The sequence below is a fragment of the Gossypium hirsutum genome, chromosome D10 (genome assembly GCF_007990345.1).
Source record: "Gossypium hirsutum isolate 1008001.06 chromosome D10, Gossypium_hirsutum_v2.1, whole genome shotgun sequence".
NCBI lineage: Eukaryota > Viridiplantae > Streptophyta > Magnoliopsida > Malvales > Malvaceae > Gossypium > Gossypium hirsutum.
Genome location: NC_053446.1, coordinates 26,828,961 through 26,847,651, shown reverse-complemented (window position 1 = coordinate 26,847,651; position 18,691 = coordinate 26,828,961). Strand labels below are relative to the sequence as shown.

General features: G+C 31.2%; 1 protein-coding gene across 1 annotated transcript; it reads left to right on the top strand.

Annotated features, from left to right (window-relative positions):
- Window positions 1-3,987: 3,987 nt before the first annotated feature.
- On the top strand, window positions 3,988-12,951 carry LOC107914738 (glutamic acid-rich protein). Its single transcript, XM_016843749.2, is given in 6 exon segments — window positions 3,988-4,407; window positions 4,745-5,667; window positions 10,659-10,725; window positions 10,728-10,799; window positions 10,802-11,737; window positions 11,954-12,951. Coding segments are annotated over 5 exon segments (1,635 nt in total). The 5' UTR covers window positions 3,988-4,407; window positions 4,745-5,589; the 3' UTR covers window positions 12,436-12,951.
- Window positions 12,952-18,691: the final 5,740 nt, after the last annotated feature.

Sequence of the window (18,691 nt, the reverse complement as noted above, 5' to 3'; positions counted from 1 at the left end):
CTAGATGACTTCATGTTATTGTTGATTTTTGAGTTGTATTTATTTAAAAAAAAGTTTGCCCAAATAAAACAATTATTATAAAATAATAAAACTAATAGGATAAATTTGAGAAACAGGATCACGTGGGGGAAGGTGTTGAGAAGAGACAAATCACACACAATTCATCTTTCTTTGTAAGGAAAAGTGATAAAATTACACGTGTACGGACAGATAGTTGAGATGATAGGTTAGGGCGGTGCCACGTGTTTATTAAGCACTAGGTTTGAGATTAAATAGGTAACAGGCAAGTGGAAACCTACCCACATGTGCTTTCCCCAAATGGTTTCCTAATGTAACTTGGCAGCCTTTTCTTTTTTCACGCTCCTCCTAAGCGCGTCCGCTCTCTTCTCAGCTTCTTTCTACACTGTAATATTATTATACTATGTTGAATCATATTTTTATTTATGACCAGAATTTTCTTTTCTGAAAATTTTGGGTTTTTCAAAGTTATTTCACCCTCCTATTGTTATCATACATAATCTTTTATTTCTTTTACTAGAAATTATATCGTACACGCGTGGCTGTAAAACCTACATAATTAGAAAACAAACCATAGTTATAAAATAATATATAATAAATAATAAAATATATAGTTTAAAAATAAAATATATAAAATATTAAAATAAAAAAGATTAAATTGTGAGTAAAATAAAAATTAAAAGCGTAAACACAACTAATATATATTATATTAAAATAAAACTTTAATATAGTGATAAAGTTAATATGTTATTGCTATATATAAATAACATAAATTCAAATTGATCCACATGCAAAATTTTAATTATTTTGGTTCTTTGAAATAAAAAAATTAAAATATTCACGAAAAAATATAACTTAATTTAATTATTGAACAATGTTTTCATAATTTTTCTAATTGAACTAATATCTGATTGATCCGTGACATTAACTCAATTAAAGATTTGATTAATAGTATAAATATGTTGTTAATATTATAAAGAAAATATCACCTACATTTATGTGTGCCACAACTTAATAGCGCAGTAATCCTTCATATTTTCAACTTATTAATATTAGTAATTTCATTTAACCTACATTAATATAACTAAATATTAATTGATGGATATAATATTTTAAAACAGTATGATAAAAAATTGTAATTATGTTAGTAAATATTATTAAAATAAAATAATAGTAAAAATATCAAATATGCAATAATAATAGCAATAAGACATATAAAATGATAAAAGACTAAACTATGTGATTTTTACTTTTTGGATAAATTACATTCATGATCACTTTAAAATTAGGTCTGTTTTATTTTGGTCATTCTAAATAAGATAATTGTGCGAATTAGTCACTGTCGTTAAAATTTTCGTTTTCTTTTAACGAATTGTTGACATGGCACATTAGCCTATTGAGTGACTAACATGTAATATTTTTTATTGACTCTTGACTAAAGTTTATGGACCTTTCTATAAAGTTTAGAGGGAAAAAAGTTTTGGGTTAATTATAGGGAGGTCCCTAAACTTTAGTCAAGAGTCAATAAAAAATGCCACATGTTAATCGCTCAATGTGTCAATGTGCCACATTAGCAATCAGTTAAAAGAAAACAGAAAATTTAACGACAATGACTACTTCTCACCGTTACTAAATTGAAAAAAAAATTAGAATGACCAAAATAGGATAGATTCTATTTTAGAATGATCATGAGTGTAATTTACCCTTATAGTTTTCATATATAAACTATACAACAAAATATATGTTGATTCAAACCACCTCTTCTTCACAAATCATTTGAGAAAACTTCGCCCTAGCTAAAAGAGATTTGCCAAGATAATTACTCAAACAAAAAGGCTCTTCCAAATCCTGAAAAAATCTACTTAAGGCTCATGTTAAATTAGACTTCAACACCAACTTATTAGGTTAGAATACAATCACGTCTAGTCACATTTTATCATATTTAGTTGCACCTTATTAAAACTTTTCATGAATCTCTACTTAATACGCTTTCATTTGATGAGACTCAAATGAAATTTCAACTCGTTTATATAAACTCCCTCCATCAATAGCAAGAAGAGTTCCAAAAGAGCACATCCCCTAATCCCCACATTTATATATTAACAATGACTCTCAACTATAATATGAACTATCTTTTACGTCCATTGAATTTCACATCAACAATGTACTATTTATTAACACAATAATTATTTAAATATTATTATAAAAAAATTATTTAAATATGTAATTAAAATTTTTTAAAGTCAATAAAATTTAAGTGAATTGAAAAAAAAATACAAAGTAATAACATTATATAAAACATTATCTTAATTTATTCACTTGAGAAGATTATTATTATTAGATTATAACATATATACTATGTAAGTGAAGAATATTTATATAATAAATACTTAATTAAAATTTAATGTAACAGATAAATAGAATATTGGTTGAAATGGTAAAGTTAATATATTAAAAATTGTGTTTTAAGTATAAATCACACATGTATTTTTTAGATTTTACCTAAAATATAAAATGATAAAAATATCCTCATAGTATAGTTTTTTTCATTTTTCAAATAAATTGAGATTCACTTGATGAGTATCATCAACTATAAATTATTATTGCTGAGAATCTCCGATTGGATTAATTAAATCATAAATTATTTAAAATAAAAATTACATTAATTTTTTATTATAATTTTAAGGAAGTATGAGATATTTGGGTTGACAACTACAAACCCCTCTCTCTCTCTACTCTTCAAAAGAGAAAATGATAAATATTATCCATATTTAGGGTTCTATTGTTAAGTGCAAAAGTTACACTTTTATGAATTTTATATGATGGATGGTTAAAGGTATTCACCATCTTAAATATGACTTGAGTTTGAGTTACATTAATTGGCGTTGGTTATTCAAGTTTTGCCCTGTTATTGTAATTTACAAAAAAAAAATATATTTTATGTTTGTAAGTATATGCAATTTTTTTAATATAAAATTTAGAAGTATGTATAATTTCTCACAAGTTTTTGCATTAGCATGTATATATAATTTTAATATACGATGGATATAGTATTAACCGTAAAATAGTAATTTAAAAGAAAGTTAATGATTACTAAAACCATCCACTCTACATTCCACCTCCATTAAAGAAAAAGTGACTAGACTTATTATTACCATCTCAATGCCAAATTTAAATTCAACAATATTATCCCTCAAATATTCCAACTTAACAAGTAAAAAAATTAAAATTAAAAATAAAAATAAAATTAAATATCCAAATTCGAACCCATTATTTATAATAATAAAAGATTCAAGAAATAAATTCAAACATTCAAAAGAAAAAAAGAATGATAAATCACAAAAAATGAATACATTCCAAATTAACTGCTTAAAATATCTAAATTAATACAAAAAAAAACGCAAATCCAAAATGAATAAATCTCATTTGCAGTATCCACTACCATTGATGGTGAGATGAAATCTTTCCCATAAAAGAATAGAGAGAGAGAGGGGGAAGACATGTACCCTCACACCATATTACGTACAACACACAGGTTTTTTTTTTTCAATTTTTTACATCTTATATTTATTTTATAATTTATAATTAGAAAGTGATAATATATAATTTGATTCCTGAATTTATTTATTTGCACTTTCTTGATTCTTAATTTTTTGAATTTAGTTGATCATTAAATTTGTATTGCATCAATCAAGTTGATATCTTTATACAAAGACCATTTGTATATATTGACATGGCATTGTTAACGAAGTCTAGTATGTGAGGTAAAAATCTCTTCACATAAATATAATTTCTATTTAAAAAAAATGTATGCTTATCATCATATTAATTAACTAAAAGTCATATCTTCTGATCTCTTTAAGGCATCTAAGAGAGTGTAATCTAATGTAATCTTTAATTTGTAAAGTTGTAAAAAGCGTCTAACAATCCACTAACTCTATATATTTTCCTTTTCCTTTCTTTTTCTTTTCTCTTCCCTCCCCTCCCCTCCCCTTCTCTTCTCTTCTCTTTGTTTGGTTTTTAATTTTCTTTTCTCATTTTATATATATATTTCTCTCTCTTTCGCGTGTAACTTCCGAACGAAATCATAGTAAGGGCCTTGTTGTTGCAAAACAAGCTTTTCTCATTCTCTCTCTCTTGGTCTTTCCATCCATCTCTCTCTTAAATATACCCAGACCCTTTCAAAAAACCTAAAACAATATTAATCATATGACTGCAAAACAAGATTGAAACTGAGATTAAACTTAGCTTACTTCTTCTTTCTATCTATCTATTTCCTTTTAACTCTATATTTCTATAAATCTAATCTTTATTAATCTGACAAACAAACAAACAAACAAGGATCTATTTATTCTTCCTTTCTACAATGCCCACTTTGTTGCGGGCAAGGTAATTATTAATCTTCCCATTTATCTTCAATATTTCAATGTTGTTTTTGTTTTTCAAAAGTTGGTTTTTCTCTCCTTTTCTGAAAAAAACAAACAAAACAGAATTTACGTTTTGAATCAAATCTTTCCTTTTCGCTTTTTGATCGATACCCATTTACCCTAAGGTTCTCGGAGCAAAAGTGTTTCCTTTTTTTTTTTTTAAATTTTCTTGGTTTTTCGAGATTTTTTTTGTTTAATCGTTGTTAGATAAAATTTGGGTTTCCATGATTTTTGTTTCTTAATGGGTACTTAATTTTTTACTCAGTAGAAGTTTTTGTTTGATGGGTTTTCTTTTTTAGGGTTTTCATGCGGATCAACAGATTGGGGAAATTTCCTAAATTGGGAACTGATTAGGGTTCCGATCAGAGTAGAAATGGGCTCAAGCTCCAGTATTTGGGTTGTCGGATTGAAGAGTTATTTGCCTCAAACTTCGGTTTTTGAACAGATTGCTTAAGAAAAATGGTGATTTGCAAGGCTTTTGGGCATGGAAGAAGATTGCTTTCTTATGGAATTGTGTATACAGTGATCAGACAAGCTTGAATATTTTTACCTGTTTTAGACAAAAGGGTGTTAGGGTTTTCAGTATTTTTATGTGTTCGATCTCAATTGGGGGATGGTTTTGGTATTGGATTATTATTGGAAGGAGGAGGTGATGATTCCTTATTGTCCGGGAAGACACCATAGGAGGTCAGATTTTACTGGACCATTTTTGTTTCTAAGAAAACCGTTTGGTTTAACATAACTTTTGAGCTAGAATTCTTGATCAAAAGAGCATTTCTTTAAGTTAGCTTTCTATTTCGGGCATTGTTGAAGTAGCTTAGTGTAAGATTATACTAGGGTTTAGTAAGTGATCCCGGACTTGCAGTGGCAATTTTTGCAATTGAAGTGATTTCTTTAGTGGTTGATAGTTGACTTGGGGTTACCTTTGAGGTTAGAGTGGTTAAGGGGCGTGGTGGGTTTTAGGAACTTTTTGAGCTGTTAAGAGTGATAGGACTCATGGAGGAACATTGAAGCTGGAAATGTGTGAAGGGATACGGAGCATAGTTTCTGGTTGTTCCCTTTCTGGAACATTGCTTCTGGAAGATAATTCAAGTGCTTTGGCTTTCGGAAGGCATTCGTGTATTGGTTTCTGAACTTCTGTGAAATGTCGCGTTGCTTTCCCTTCCCACCACCAGGATATGAAAAGAAGGCTAGGACCGATGATGCAGACTTTCTAAAAAAGGTTAACACCGTTTACTTATGTTCTGTAACATTTTGCTTGACTCAAACCTATACTTTATGTATTCATAATATTTTGTGATTGCTTTTACTGGGGATTCAAGAAAAATGCAATGGCTTGCTTATGGAAGTACTTATGTGATTTAGTGGTTTAGACTGATAGCTTGTATATTCTGAAAGATAAGATCTTAATTATCTAGGAATGAATAGCAGAACGGAAGCTTATTTGAAGTGATAGAACAGTACTTCTGGTGCTTAATTTAGGTACTCACCATTAGGCACTATTTGTGATGTTTATGAGTGAATGAACCCTTTTCATAGCTTTATTTTCAGTTATTGTTATGGTGTTGGAATCTGACTTAGGATTTTGGAATTTTGCATCACTTAAGGATATTGCATCACTAGGTGGTTCCTTCTTAATCTACTGTGCACAAAACTCTAGTGAATGATGTTGGACTTGTTCTAGGAATCATATATGAAGGAAAGTTCATGTTTGTTCCTGAAGATTACTTTTTTTTTCAACAATTCTTCTTTCTTAATTTGTTACCTTTTCCCTTTGTTATTACATATGTTATATTCTTGTTCCGCCCTGAAATAAGTGACAGTTTTGAGTATACACAGGCTGGTCCTATTGGCTTGGGTTTTAAATTATTAATTTGTTAAGAATGGATTACTTATTTTGATGCCTGTTTTACAATATCTTGAAGAAGCAGTTTGTTCCCAAGTTTTGACTTTGTTAATATCTGTTAGAATATTGGGATAACCTGTTTGTGTTTGGACTAAATATATTTTTTTGCATAAGAAACTTAGCTATGACAAATTAATGTGGCACCAATGGAGTTGAAAAATATGGCCTGTTCAGATCAAGTGATTTGAACTGGAAGATATAGAGTTAGTTTTTTGCAGCTTTTGCTAGTCAGATTGAGAGTGAACTAATTAGCTCATTTAAGTGTATGAAATTGAAGGAAGTGCTTTAAATATGCCAGAAGAAACAAGTTGTATTGCTTGTGGTTTCAATATGGCGTAGTATTTAGTTCCATCTGTTTGAAACTTCATTAGGTAGGTTATGTCTTCTGTCTAAGACACTTGGATGTCCAAAAGTCACTGGCTATGCAGTTTTAATAATTAATCCAAGAGCTTTCTGGTTGAGTGTTGAATGCTAGTTAAAGGTACAGATTTTTGCTTAATTTGACTTAATTTAAGAACAAGTAGATCCAAGGGCTCTGACTTTCTTTTACTCACACTGAACGAGTTATTCTTTTTCTTTTAAATTTATTTTTTAATTTTGCTAATGCTAGTTGTGATCATGTTTGCATGAAATTAGCTGTGCTTGAAGGTGATTGTTTAATGAAGTATTAATGTTAATTTGTGTACGTGTGACTCTTTTTGCCTCTCTTCCATATTCAATATATATTTCTTCTTCCTTCTCTTTTTATTGCATTTGGTAATTTAAATATTGATAATCCATATCTTCAGCTTTACTATGATGCTACATAAGAAATATATCCTCTCCAGTGGGATATTAACAGTGACATATAACTTCTTTATATGTCCTCATATTCAAAGAACTTCTACTCTTCTACGGTGTACCAAAATTGGCTTCTCTTATGTTCTTGTTTCAAATTCCCACTCCCCTTGTGTATTCTCCCAATTCGATTTCCAGGATATGTATCTGAATGAATTTTTAGTAAGTGTACTAGGGGTATATTAGATCATAAAGGAATAATTCTGATTAATTCCCTGTAGTAGATCCCAATTCGATTTCCAGGATATGTCTCTTCGCATTCTAATACTTGACTTGAGTACCTCATGAGCCTAGCTGAGTTTCTGTATTTTTAATATATACTTTCATTAATTAATTATTGAATTACAAATTTACCCTAAATATATAAATACTTAAACACACCCTAAATAGCTAATTTTATGTTCACACTTAACGTGAGCTTCGACCTCCTTCCTCTCTCTCCTAACGTTTGAATGTTTCCTTTTCATCTCATCCAGCAACCAACCTTACTCTCACCAAGGGGCCTCACCCTTTCCCTGAACCACCCTCTTGTCTTCTACCCAACAACATTAGCTACAGGAATATCAGCAACTCCTTCAGCATCAACAATAGCAGCGGCATCAGCAACAAACTTCTTCTGCATTAATACTTTAATTTCATGGTCTGAACTGATCAATAAAGACTTTAAGATTCAAAATCACATGTTTCTTAGTCATGAAGTGGGATCTTGAGAGATGATTGTTGCAAATTAAGGTTGAATTTGAATTTGTTTATGGTTTTTACTCAATAAAGTAAGGGAGGCTGAGACATAGGAGTTGGGTTTGAGCTGTTGAGCTTAATTAAGCAAGATCGAATTGTTCAATTTAGATCAACTTGAGCCTTCATTAATCAGGCTCGGCTTGGTTCGGTTACAACCCTAGTTCTACCTGTGTTGCAAAGCTTCTAGTAGTCTAGGAGTAGGAAGAGTAGGAAATAGATGCTCTTTTGATATGATACCAGTTGCATCTTTACAAACATTTGATTTAAGCATGTTCTAGAAAGTTTTGCTTTGTTTTTCCTGAGTGAGTGTGTAATTTTAGAGGACATGAAAGATTCCCTTCCTCCTGTCTCCCTCAAAAGGTACCAATTTCTCCGAAGAAAAGTAAATGAGGAAGTCAGAAAATGCCCAAATTACTTCATTGAGAATTTGACTTTTTGGAGAAGCGATATTTTTAAGCAATGTTCGTTGGGGTATATAACAGTTCTTGTTCATTGGGGTATTAAGCAGTTCATGGGTATATTGCACTCTCATTTGTGTTTTACTGCATAATACTTGGGAGAAAAAGTGTAGTTCCACCTTTGGCATTAAATACACCAATAAAAGGCATCAAGAATTCCAAGTAATTTGCAATAAGGAAAATGAAGTTTGTTTATGTTGGCTTTCACATTATTCTTTCTTGTGTTTTAGAATACAGTTAATTAAGTTTGTTTTGAGCCATTTATTTTTTGTTTTCTCTTATTGATCTAGCTTGGTTATAGCGATCTGTTATTGAGAGAAAGGAGTAGGTAGACTATATTTCCTTATTTTATGGAAAATGCTGATTGCATTAGCAGCTCCTTTTTAACTATAAATTCTATTCCTCTAAGGCTTCCTTATTCAAGTGCAATGTATAACTGCTTTGTTAATGATGAATGCTTGCATATTAAATTTAACTGGACAATGTACGTGACTAGGCATGTTATATCCTGTGAATTTCTTGTGAATGGATGTTTTCTAGTACTTCACTACTTGTTCTCATTTTCTTGAAACCGTTAGGGGATTGGTAATGCAAATCTCTCTGTCGTCTGCTGTAAAGGTTGCTGTATTAACTACATTCCATTTTCTTGCAAGCCTTTGTTCTACAGCTTCTATACCTAATAAAAGGTTGAGTGCCTGCCTCATCACATATGCAGCCTAAGTATAGAACAGATTTACAGTACATTTTGGTGTAAATGCAGTACTCCATGGATTTGAGTATCATTTCCTATACTTTTTGACTAGTAGAAGTTGTTCGTTAATTTGGTATGTAGCATTGATGTTGTTCCAACTCTTCATTTTCCTTGAAGTACTTGTGTCCTATGCATATGTAGGCATGAGTTTATGATATGACCCTTTAAGGACTTTCCAAATACATTCAAAATTTACAAAATATTGAATATACCCGTGTCAGAGTAACGTAGTGTAGCATGTTACCAGAAAGCTTTCTTAGACATACAGCTGGGTATTTTATGTGTCTTATAGCATAAAACTTTTTATTGTAGAGGTGTGTGAAAACTAAGATTCTATTCTAGTTATTCAAACCTAATACTTTCGCTTTGCTGATCGATTATATCTTGCTAAATGATGGTTTGTCTGCCACTTACTACAAGCATTCATTTTTTTGTTGTCTTTTTGGTGTGTTGTTGTTCCTTTCCCCCCTAACTATCGGATTTCTTTTAATTCCTTTGTCTTTTCAGGACATAATGCAAAGAAGAATTATCAGAGAACTATCTTCTGTGATAATCTTTTAAGTAATCCTTTGGAAAATTTCTTGCTGTGATTAGTGTGTAATTCGTCGACAGTTTTTTCACTCATAAGTACACTTGTTCTCGGTCAGTGTTGTTTAATCCAGACCAGCCAGTATACCGATAAGGGTTTAGACTGATTTTAGAGCGAACCGCTTGGAAACGGGGTTGAACTGGTTTGTTTATGTTTAGCCCAAATTAATGGCCCAACCTGGGAAAAAAAGCCCAACTGGCCCAACCCCAATGCTTAAACCAACCGGCCCAAATCATCCCTAGTACTTAAAAAGAAAAGAGGAAAGAAAAATAAAAACTAACCTAAATGGCTAAATTGGGACATTGGGGCAGCAAAATTAAAAGAACTGAAATCTAAACACTAAAGAAGAAAAAACCAGCAAAAAAACCTAAGTGCCATTATGTTTTTAATTAGCTAACTTTAGAATGGAAGGTTTTGATGTTTTATGGTTACTTTTGGATTGAAATGTCTTAATGTTTTATATTGGAATGCTTTAATGTTTTACTTAATTTTGGTTGGATGAATATTGGACTTTGGATAATGTTTTAAAAATTTCCAAGTTTTAGGGTTAATGTAGTCCACTCTGTTAATGTTTTAAATTTTTATTTGAATTTGGAATGTATAATTTATTTTTATCTCATTATTGCTATTTATTTGTGTTTATAATTTTTTTTTTTAAAAATTCTGATTCTTTTTCCTATTTTTAATTATTTTTCAGAATTTTTCTTTTTTATTTTTTATTATTGGATCGGTGGTCAGACTTGTTCGACCATTGGTCCAGTTCCAAAAACGTTGTTCTCAGTATTAATTGCAACTTGGTGCATAATGGATCCTTTAGTATAAATTTCATCTATTGAGGGTTACTGATGATTTGTTTGATTCCCTGCTATGTAAAATTATCTTTTGCGCTTGATTCATGAATCTATGTTTTTCTAATATGATTCTAGATTTTCAGGAGAAGCAAAAGGAGAAGAAGCATAAGAAAGAGAAGAAGGAGAAGGAGAGGAGAGAAAATAAAGAAAAAAGGAAAAGGACAAAAGTGATGGAAAGCACAAGGATAAGAAAGACAAAAAGGAAAAACACAAAGACAGAGACAAAAGAAGGAAAAAGATCGAGATAAAGAAAAAGATAGAAGTAATAACTTGGAGGAGAAGAAATTTCCTGGTCGTCCCGAGGGTCAAAATGGGGAGAAAACCACTGATGAGAAGCAGCTTCCTGGAAAATCTGAAGGCCACAGTGGGGAGAAGTTTATCCCAAAAGAGAAGGGTAGTGAGAAAGATCGAAGCAGTTTCTCAGGTGAGAAGAAATTTGCAGGGCAATTTTCTGGTTATAATGGGGAGAAGCTTAGCCAAAGTCATCAGGCTGAAGATTTCAGGGATTCTAAATTTGTGCATGAGTTGGGGAGGAGGGTCAGAGGTGAAGGTGCCGGAGCTGGAAACCAATTGGAGGAAAAGCATATGGGTACCGTACCAAAAAGAGATGAGGGAATGGTCAGATTGGTGGCTAAGACTGCCAATGCATTGGTTGAAGAGAAGGAAAAGAACAAGAGAAGTGATGATAGTAAGTCAAATGTGCAAGGAATCAGGGACGAGACAAGATCGGGTGGAAATGCTATGGTTCAGAATATTGTTGGAGCAGTTAATTCTAGAGTTGAAGGGATCCCGAGACAAGTGGGGAGTAGTAATGAGAGGCGGGATGAAGGGAAAGAAAAAACCAAAGAAAAAAAAAGTGACGATAAAATCAGGGACAAGCACAAGACTAAAGATGGGGAGAAAAAAAGTCATGGGAAAGATAAGGATAGGGACAAAGAGAAGAAGAAGAAGAAGAAGGAGAAGAAGAAGGAAGAGAAGGCAAAGGCGAAAGGTGAACATAGGAATTTGGAGCTGGATAACTTAAAAAGAAACAATAAAGATGACCCTGTCGGCACCATTAATCCGAAAGCATCAGATTCTTCTAAGGAGGGCAACAAGGGCGCTGTTGTCGAGGAAAATCACCGCAAGCGGAAGGACTGGGAAAATAATGGATTTCTTCATGGTGAGTTTTATACCATGATTCTATGTATCATCGCCAATGATCATTTGAAATTTTGCTGCCCTTTATCTGTTAGAAAACTGCTACAAACCTGTGCATAAAATCGTGTAATTGCTTTGACGGCAATAGTTTCTCTGTTTTTCTTAGCAGGGATTAATAGTTTCTCTATAGCCATCTTGATAACAAGTTCTGCTTTCTTTATTTTCTTCTTTCTCGCAGTTAATGACCTTAAACCCAATAAGTTGCCAAGAACTTCTTCCTCTCTATTGATGGACAATGGAAAAACATTAGAATCTTGCCAAGCTCCCATCCCACTCGCTTCCAATAGCCATGGGGCAGGAACTGGTCTTAAGGTGAATGCTAAAGAACACAAGTTGAATGGTACCAGTGAAGCTCAGGTGTTATCTGTTTCCCCGGCAACGCATTTATCAGCAAGTGCACAAGCTAGTCAAATGGATGAAGTGTGTAAGAAACCACCCCATCCGGATTCCAAGTATTTGAGCCAGGTACTTTCAGTGCCTGAGATGGAAGAATGGTCTGATTTTGATGACCAATCATGGCTATTCCACAGTAATGGATCTCAATCGAAGAAGCCCAAGGTGGGTTTTTCCAAGATTGATGAGGCACCACAGGTGTGGGCAGAAGCTCTGCAGATAGAGTCCACCGATGTTTGTGCTCTCCCATATGTTATTCCATACTGATTTTTTTCTTCATTACTGGCTTCTGGTTAACCCTCCTACACCACAGCAGGATTTGGCCCTTGGGCGGATTGATTTCTCTTCAGCATTCTTTTTGTTGTTGAACTCCGGTGTTACAGTGAATGATTTTGCATGACTGACCACCAAATTTGTCGAAAGCAACTGATCCACCACGTCAACAATCACATATTTATTTGAAACACACGATGGCAACGGAGTCTCGGCTGAGATGGTGCCTTCCAAGAAAGAGAGGTATAAAGCTTCTGCAATTCTTATTATAATTGCTTGAAAAGGCTGAGAAGGCAGTTTGTAATTGAGAATGTAAGAAGAAGACGACAAGCTGTGGTGAATGAAAACTCCACTGCAATTTTGATTTGTAACATAGAAGGGTCTTAGTTACAAGAAATGTAAGATAGAAGGAAAAAGAAAGTAAGGGCATTCGGTTTCCAATTTATTCACCTCCATCCGTGTTTATATTTTAACCATTTTTTGTTGTTGTCCAAAATATGATTTCAGTCTCATGTTTCTGCCCTTTTCCATGTTCCTTCCTTGTTGCTACGGTTGAATCAAGGGTTTGTCTTGGTCTTGGAATTAGCCATATTGACCAAAGAACCCTACATGGATAGTCACCTATAGTTGGGTATTATTATTTGCTCATCAAAATTGATTTAGTCATTAACGATTTTGAAATTTGATATTTTTTTTCACTTTGCTTTTAAATAGTTAATGGAATGCTTCGATGTTTATAATTAAAGTTACAAAAATATATAGTTGGTAATGGAATTTAATTCTAAAAAATTATATATGGAAATTTTAGTTCACATGATAAGGAGAGAATACATAGAAGTCCAAGCAAGAATGCTGACGAAAGAGAAGATACTAGCAATAAAGGGAAAAGAGTGATAATGACTATGGTAGGCATACAGTTCGACAAAGAGCCAAGTGCATTTGAATGTTTTCGTACAACCACATGTGATTCATGATTATTTTACAGCATTTAACTTTTTAGTAAACTATAAAAATAATCATCCAATTATTAACATGTTTCTGTTTTGGTCATCTAAATTAAAAATATATATATTTTAGTTAGTGACATTATCGAAATTTAATATTTTGGTTACTCTTCTGTTAAATCACCGATAGTGGTAGTTTTTTATTGGTATTATAATAAATCTGACCATCTAATGTTTCTTAAATCTAAAAAATCTAATAAATTTAGCCCTTAATTTTTACATTCTATCAATTTAATCTTGATTTTTAAAAATTAAAAGTTAAAAGTTAAAAAATATTTTTTTGGTAAAAATACATTCAAATTTAGAAAAATATTAATAACTAAATTTATATATTTTCTCATGAAATTTATTTATTAAAATAATAATTTTATAAATAAAATTATAATCTTATCAATAAAACAATTCATGGAAAAAAAACCATGAAGAAGACTTACATAGATTCAACATTTCATTTTTTTCAATATTATTAACGACCACCATGTTTAGGCTGGATCAAAATTACAGCCTGAAGTAAAAAAAGATAAGAATCAATGTCTTTAGACTATTGCCTAAAACAAGTTTGTTGCATTTGAGGTTGTGCTTAAGGGCGGATATAATTGAGGATAGATAGGTGATGATGAAGTCTTGGAGACCTAATAGGTAGAAGCCCATTTTGATAGCTCCACAACCAAATCCTAGTTTGATGGCACAATGATGGAGGATGTGGAAATCAAGGAGTTCGAAGTAAGGGCTGTTGGTACCAGTGGTTGTGGGCGAAGGCGATGTCTAATGCTCGATATATTTGACGAGGAGTAAGGCTAGACGTATAATAAACTTTTTTATATATAAAATAAACTAAAAACAAGGAAAATTTTGAATTTGATTTAAGTCTTGTTCATGGGTCTTTAAAAAAATATTTTATTTATAAAAGTATTATTTTAATAAATAGATTTTATGTAAAAAATGAGAGAAAGTTGAGTGTTCATTTATTTATAATTTTATATGTATTTTTATAAAATTCTATGTACTTTTATTGAAAATAACTTTTAAATAACTTTTTATTTTTTAAAGTTTTTTAATTTTCAATTTTGAAATTAAGAAAAATTAAATTGACAGAATGTGTAAAGTTGAGGGCTAAATTTGTTAAAATTTTTAAAATTAAGACTAAATTGATATAATATGTAAATATTGGATGACTAAATTTATTATTATGTCAATAAAAAAGGTTGCCGCTCGTGATTTAACAAAGTGACCAAATTATTAAATTTCATAATGTTAGTGGCTAAGAAATTTTTAAATCTAGTTAACCAAAATATGAACATTGTAACACCTCACACCCAACCTAGTAGTCAGATCCGAATGTGTGATGTCACATTACGTTATCGAAACAACTTAAACTAACTTAACATATATTCACAAAGTTTAGATCATAATTATCATGCATAACAATTAAACCACCCATTATGTTCATACACGTACATTCATTTATATATAGGTTTCTAATTCATTAAGTTACGAGTTATTGTGGGGTCAATTTTAAAGTTAGGACTCAAATCCAACTCAATTATCAAGTTTCAGTGTTGTGTTTCGAGACAGACCTATAGTTTACCCTTAATTTTTTTAGGTTTAATTGAATAAGAGATCCATAAACTATATCCCTTGTTTGAGTTAGGTAATAAACTATTTTTTGGTCGAACCGAGTACTTAAACTATAATTCCACACCATAATGCTCTGTTAAAAAAAGCCAGAGCTAATCAAATTGTGACCCTTGACACCTTCATTTATTTATCTATTTATTTTTATTTTTTTAATTATTTTTTCATTTTTTCTTTCACATTTTTCCTCGCAATCACTAGATCTCTAAGCTTTGAAACTATCAAATTAATGGGATAAGAAAAAATAAATAAATGTTGGAGAAAAGGGAGGAAAGGGAAATGAGTGAGAAGATGGGGAGAGAGGGAGCGAGAGGGTTAGGGGGGAAAGAGAGGGAATGGAGATATTTTTATTTTATTTAATATTAACAAATTTTAATGCTATAATGATATTTTTTTAATGGATTGGTAATAGAATTATAGTTTAGATATCCAATTAATGGGATAAAAGGGTTTAGGGTTTAATAAAAAAAAGTTTAAATACATAACTCAAACAAATGATATAGTCCTGTTCAATTAAGCCATTATTTAAGCAATGGCCAAAAACTGCATAGGAGAAATTGGCTAATAAGATCCATTGTGTTACGGTTAGTTCTATTGTAAACATATATACTCCTTTTGTTTGGGATTTATGAGTTATTTAAATTTGAAGACTGGATTTAGTTATGTTGCACATTTGAAATTCAACTTTGTAAATTAATGTTTCAATTTTCATACATTCTAGCCCTAAAATCTAAAATGAATATATATTTATGTTAAAGCCTTGAAATTATTGTGTGTTAATGCGCTCCTTGTTTAAGTGTTAATTTTTTTTTTGTACTTTATTTTTCTTGCAATCTCATTGTGCCTACCAGGTCACCAGAACATCATATCTACACTTTGTTCATTTACTTATGTTAGATGTGGAAACAATCATCACCATTATTGACATTATTCGTTGAACAAATTATGCTTTACTGATTGACACTAAAGAAGCCTCGGTTTGCACTTTGTTCCAACTTTAATAATCGAAATATTGTTGGAATAAGTAACTTGGTTTGTAGCTAAAAAATAATTTTGTTCTAACTTCTGTTAGAACGAAGGTTGAAATAGATTCGAATAGAACAAATTAAAGACAAAGTAAACAGAAAGCAAAGTAAAGAGATAACATGTAATATTTGTTCTTAGGCCCAATTTTAGCACGGGCCCATACAGATTAAATAAACAAAAAATAAAAAAACAAAAACAATAAACAATGTCCTGTTTTTACAAACCCAAAATCAACACAGCCCAGTAAACTAAACCCTATTAGCCTAAACCCAATTAGCCTAAGCCCAATACCCCTAGCCCAATCATAATGCAGCCCAAAACAAAAATTAGAAACATAAAACCCTAAAAGATTCATGCGCTGCAGCCAAGCCTTCCGCGCGTGACCAGCCTCCGTACGCTCCGAGCCTTTGCCCTCGCGCTCGCCTCCGTACGTGCCACGTCCACCCTCCGTACGTTGTACCTGCAAGAAGGACAAACGAACGCAACAAAGCAGAAAAGGCAAAGAAAAAAAGAGAAATCGACAGCAAATCAGAAAAAAAGAGGAGTAAATAAGAAAAATGTAAAAAAGGGATTTGGGGGGTTATTTTTCATTTTTCTCACGGATTTCGGCTATAAGAACAAACAGAGAGCCTTTTGTAAGGGTTACACACCAGTATCAATAAAAAACAAAAAAAAGACTGAGTTTGGGAAGGTGTCTTTTCATCTTTTTCTCTGCATTTTTCTTTCTTTTCTGTTTTTATGACGAATCTTGTGTAACAAAAAAAAAAAGGAAACAGAGGCGACTTTCAATTTTTTTTGTGGGTTCATTGTTTATTTTATTTTATTTTTTTACTTTCTTATGCATGAGATAAAACACAGAGAAAGGAGGGGATATCACCTTGACGTCGACGCCGTCGAAGCTCGCGTCCTCCTCTGGTACGATCGGAGTCGAGGCGAAGAGCGACACTTGGGCAGGGAACGAAACCCTTAGGGTTTTTTTTATCCTTTTTCTTTTCTTTTATTCTGAAATAGTCAGTAGGGTAGCAAATTTTTTGCCTTTTAAAACGCCTGTAAAATGGCGCCGTTTAGCAGCCTTTGGCCCACGCAGTGACCCGACCCGGGGAGGATCCGCGCATTCTTGTTGTACGATCTATTTGCGCAGTAGACCCTTCTACATTTTATATGACTTTGATTCAAATTTTTTATTTATTTTAATTTATATCTTACTATTGATTCGGATTTCAATTGAGTACAGTTTAGAACGATGCCGTTTTGAGTATTTCAATCTGTAAGCCAAAGAGGATTTTTGTGTTAAATTGCTACGATGGTCCCTGTGATTTTCAGTGGCTTTCAATATGGACGATTGCTCATTTGTTTTAAATTAACCCTTAGTATTTTGTTTGAATTCAAATAGATCCACTTTCGTTAAATTAATTAGTTTATTATCATTTGTCGTTATTATATTTAATAGTTTTATATATATACGGGTATCAGTTAACCTAATCTTTCTATAAATTTTTTATTATATCATATTATTTTATATACTCAATTCTTAATTTTATAAATATTCTTATATATGTTTAGGATATTACCTTAATATAATTTATACATACCTTTTATTTTTTGTTCACGTGTATATATATATAATTAACTTCAAGTTTTAATAATACTTCATATTTTTATATAGGTATATGTAGTATTTTTTAGTATATATGTGTATATATATATAATAATATGTTATTAATTTCAAATGATATTTTTTATGCATAGAAACCTTATTCCTTTTAAATTTGTTATTTTATTTCATTTATTTAACTTTTGTACATTATTACTATGTATGTATGATTATTTATACTAGATTTTTTTTTATAAATCAAAATATAAGTGCTAATTTTATGTTATTCACTTTTATTTTATTTCCCTTTTTTAAAAATCTTTCATTAGAATTTATTCAACCCTTTTATTTGTTTTTTTTGGTTCAATTACCAAAATTGTATCAAATATTCATCTTATTCATTGTTACTATTTTTTTTCTTTTCCTTTTTCTTATTGTTTCAAAGTTTTTTATTTATTGATTATTAATTTTTAGGTTGCTTAATTATTAATGTGGATGTTTGTATAACATGATTAAAGAATGTTTATATTAGCCTATTACTTGCTTGATTGCTTCTAGTTTAAATTTAGATAGTTATTTGTCTTTTACATTACATGTATTGCTATTCAATTATGTTCTATTTGTAAGAATTGCATTCATTAAAGCATTATAATTGTTTTATTTCAAAGTTCCTAAAAAAGCGTGGTGTTCATAAGCTCCCGAGAGAATTGTGCCCTAACTTACTGGGCTTCAATTTTTCTCGATGAATTTAGATTATCAAGTGTTCATTTTGTTAAAACCATACGATTGTTAAAATAAAATTCTTAAGATTACAAAATGTTGGATCATAACTTACTGGATACGATATTTTGTTGTCCCGATTTTAAAATAAAGGTAATATTTGAGGTTTAGGAATTTCGAGAAATTGAACCCTAACTTACTGGATTTTGGTTTCTTGATTGACTTAAAAATCAAGTAACCTTCATTAAACACATGATTTTCTTAAAAAGGG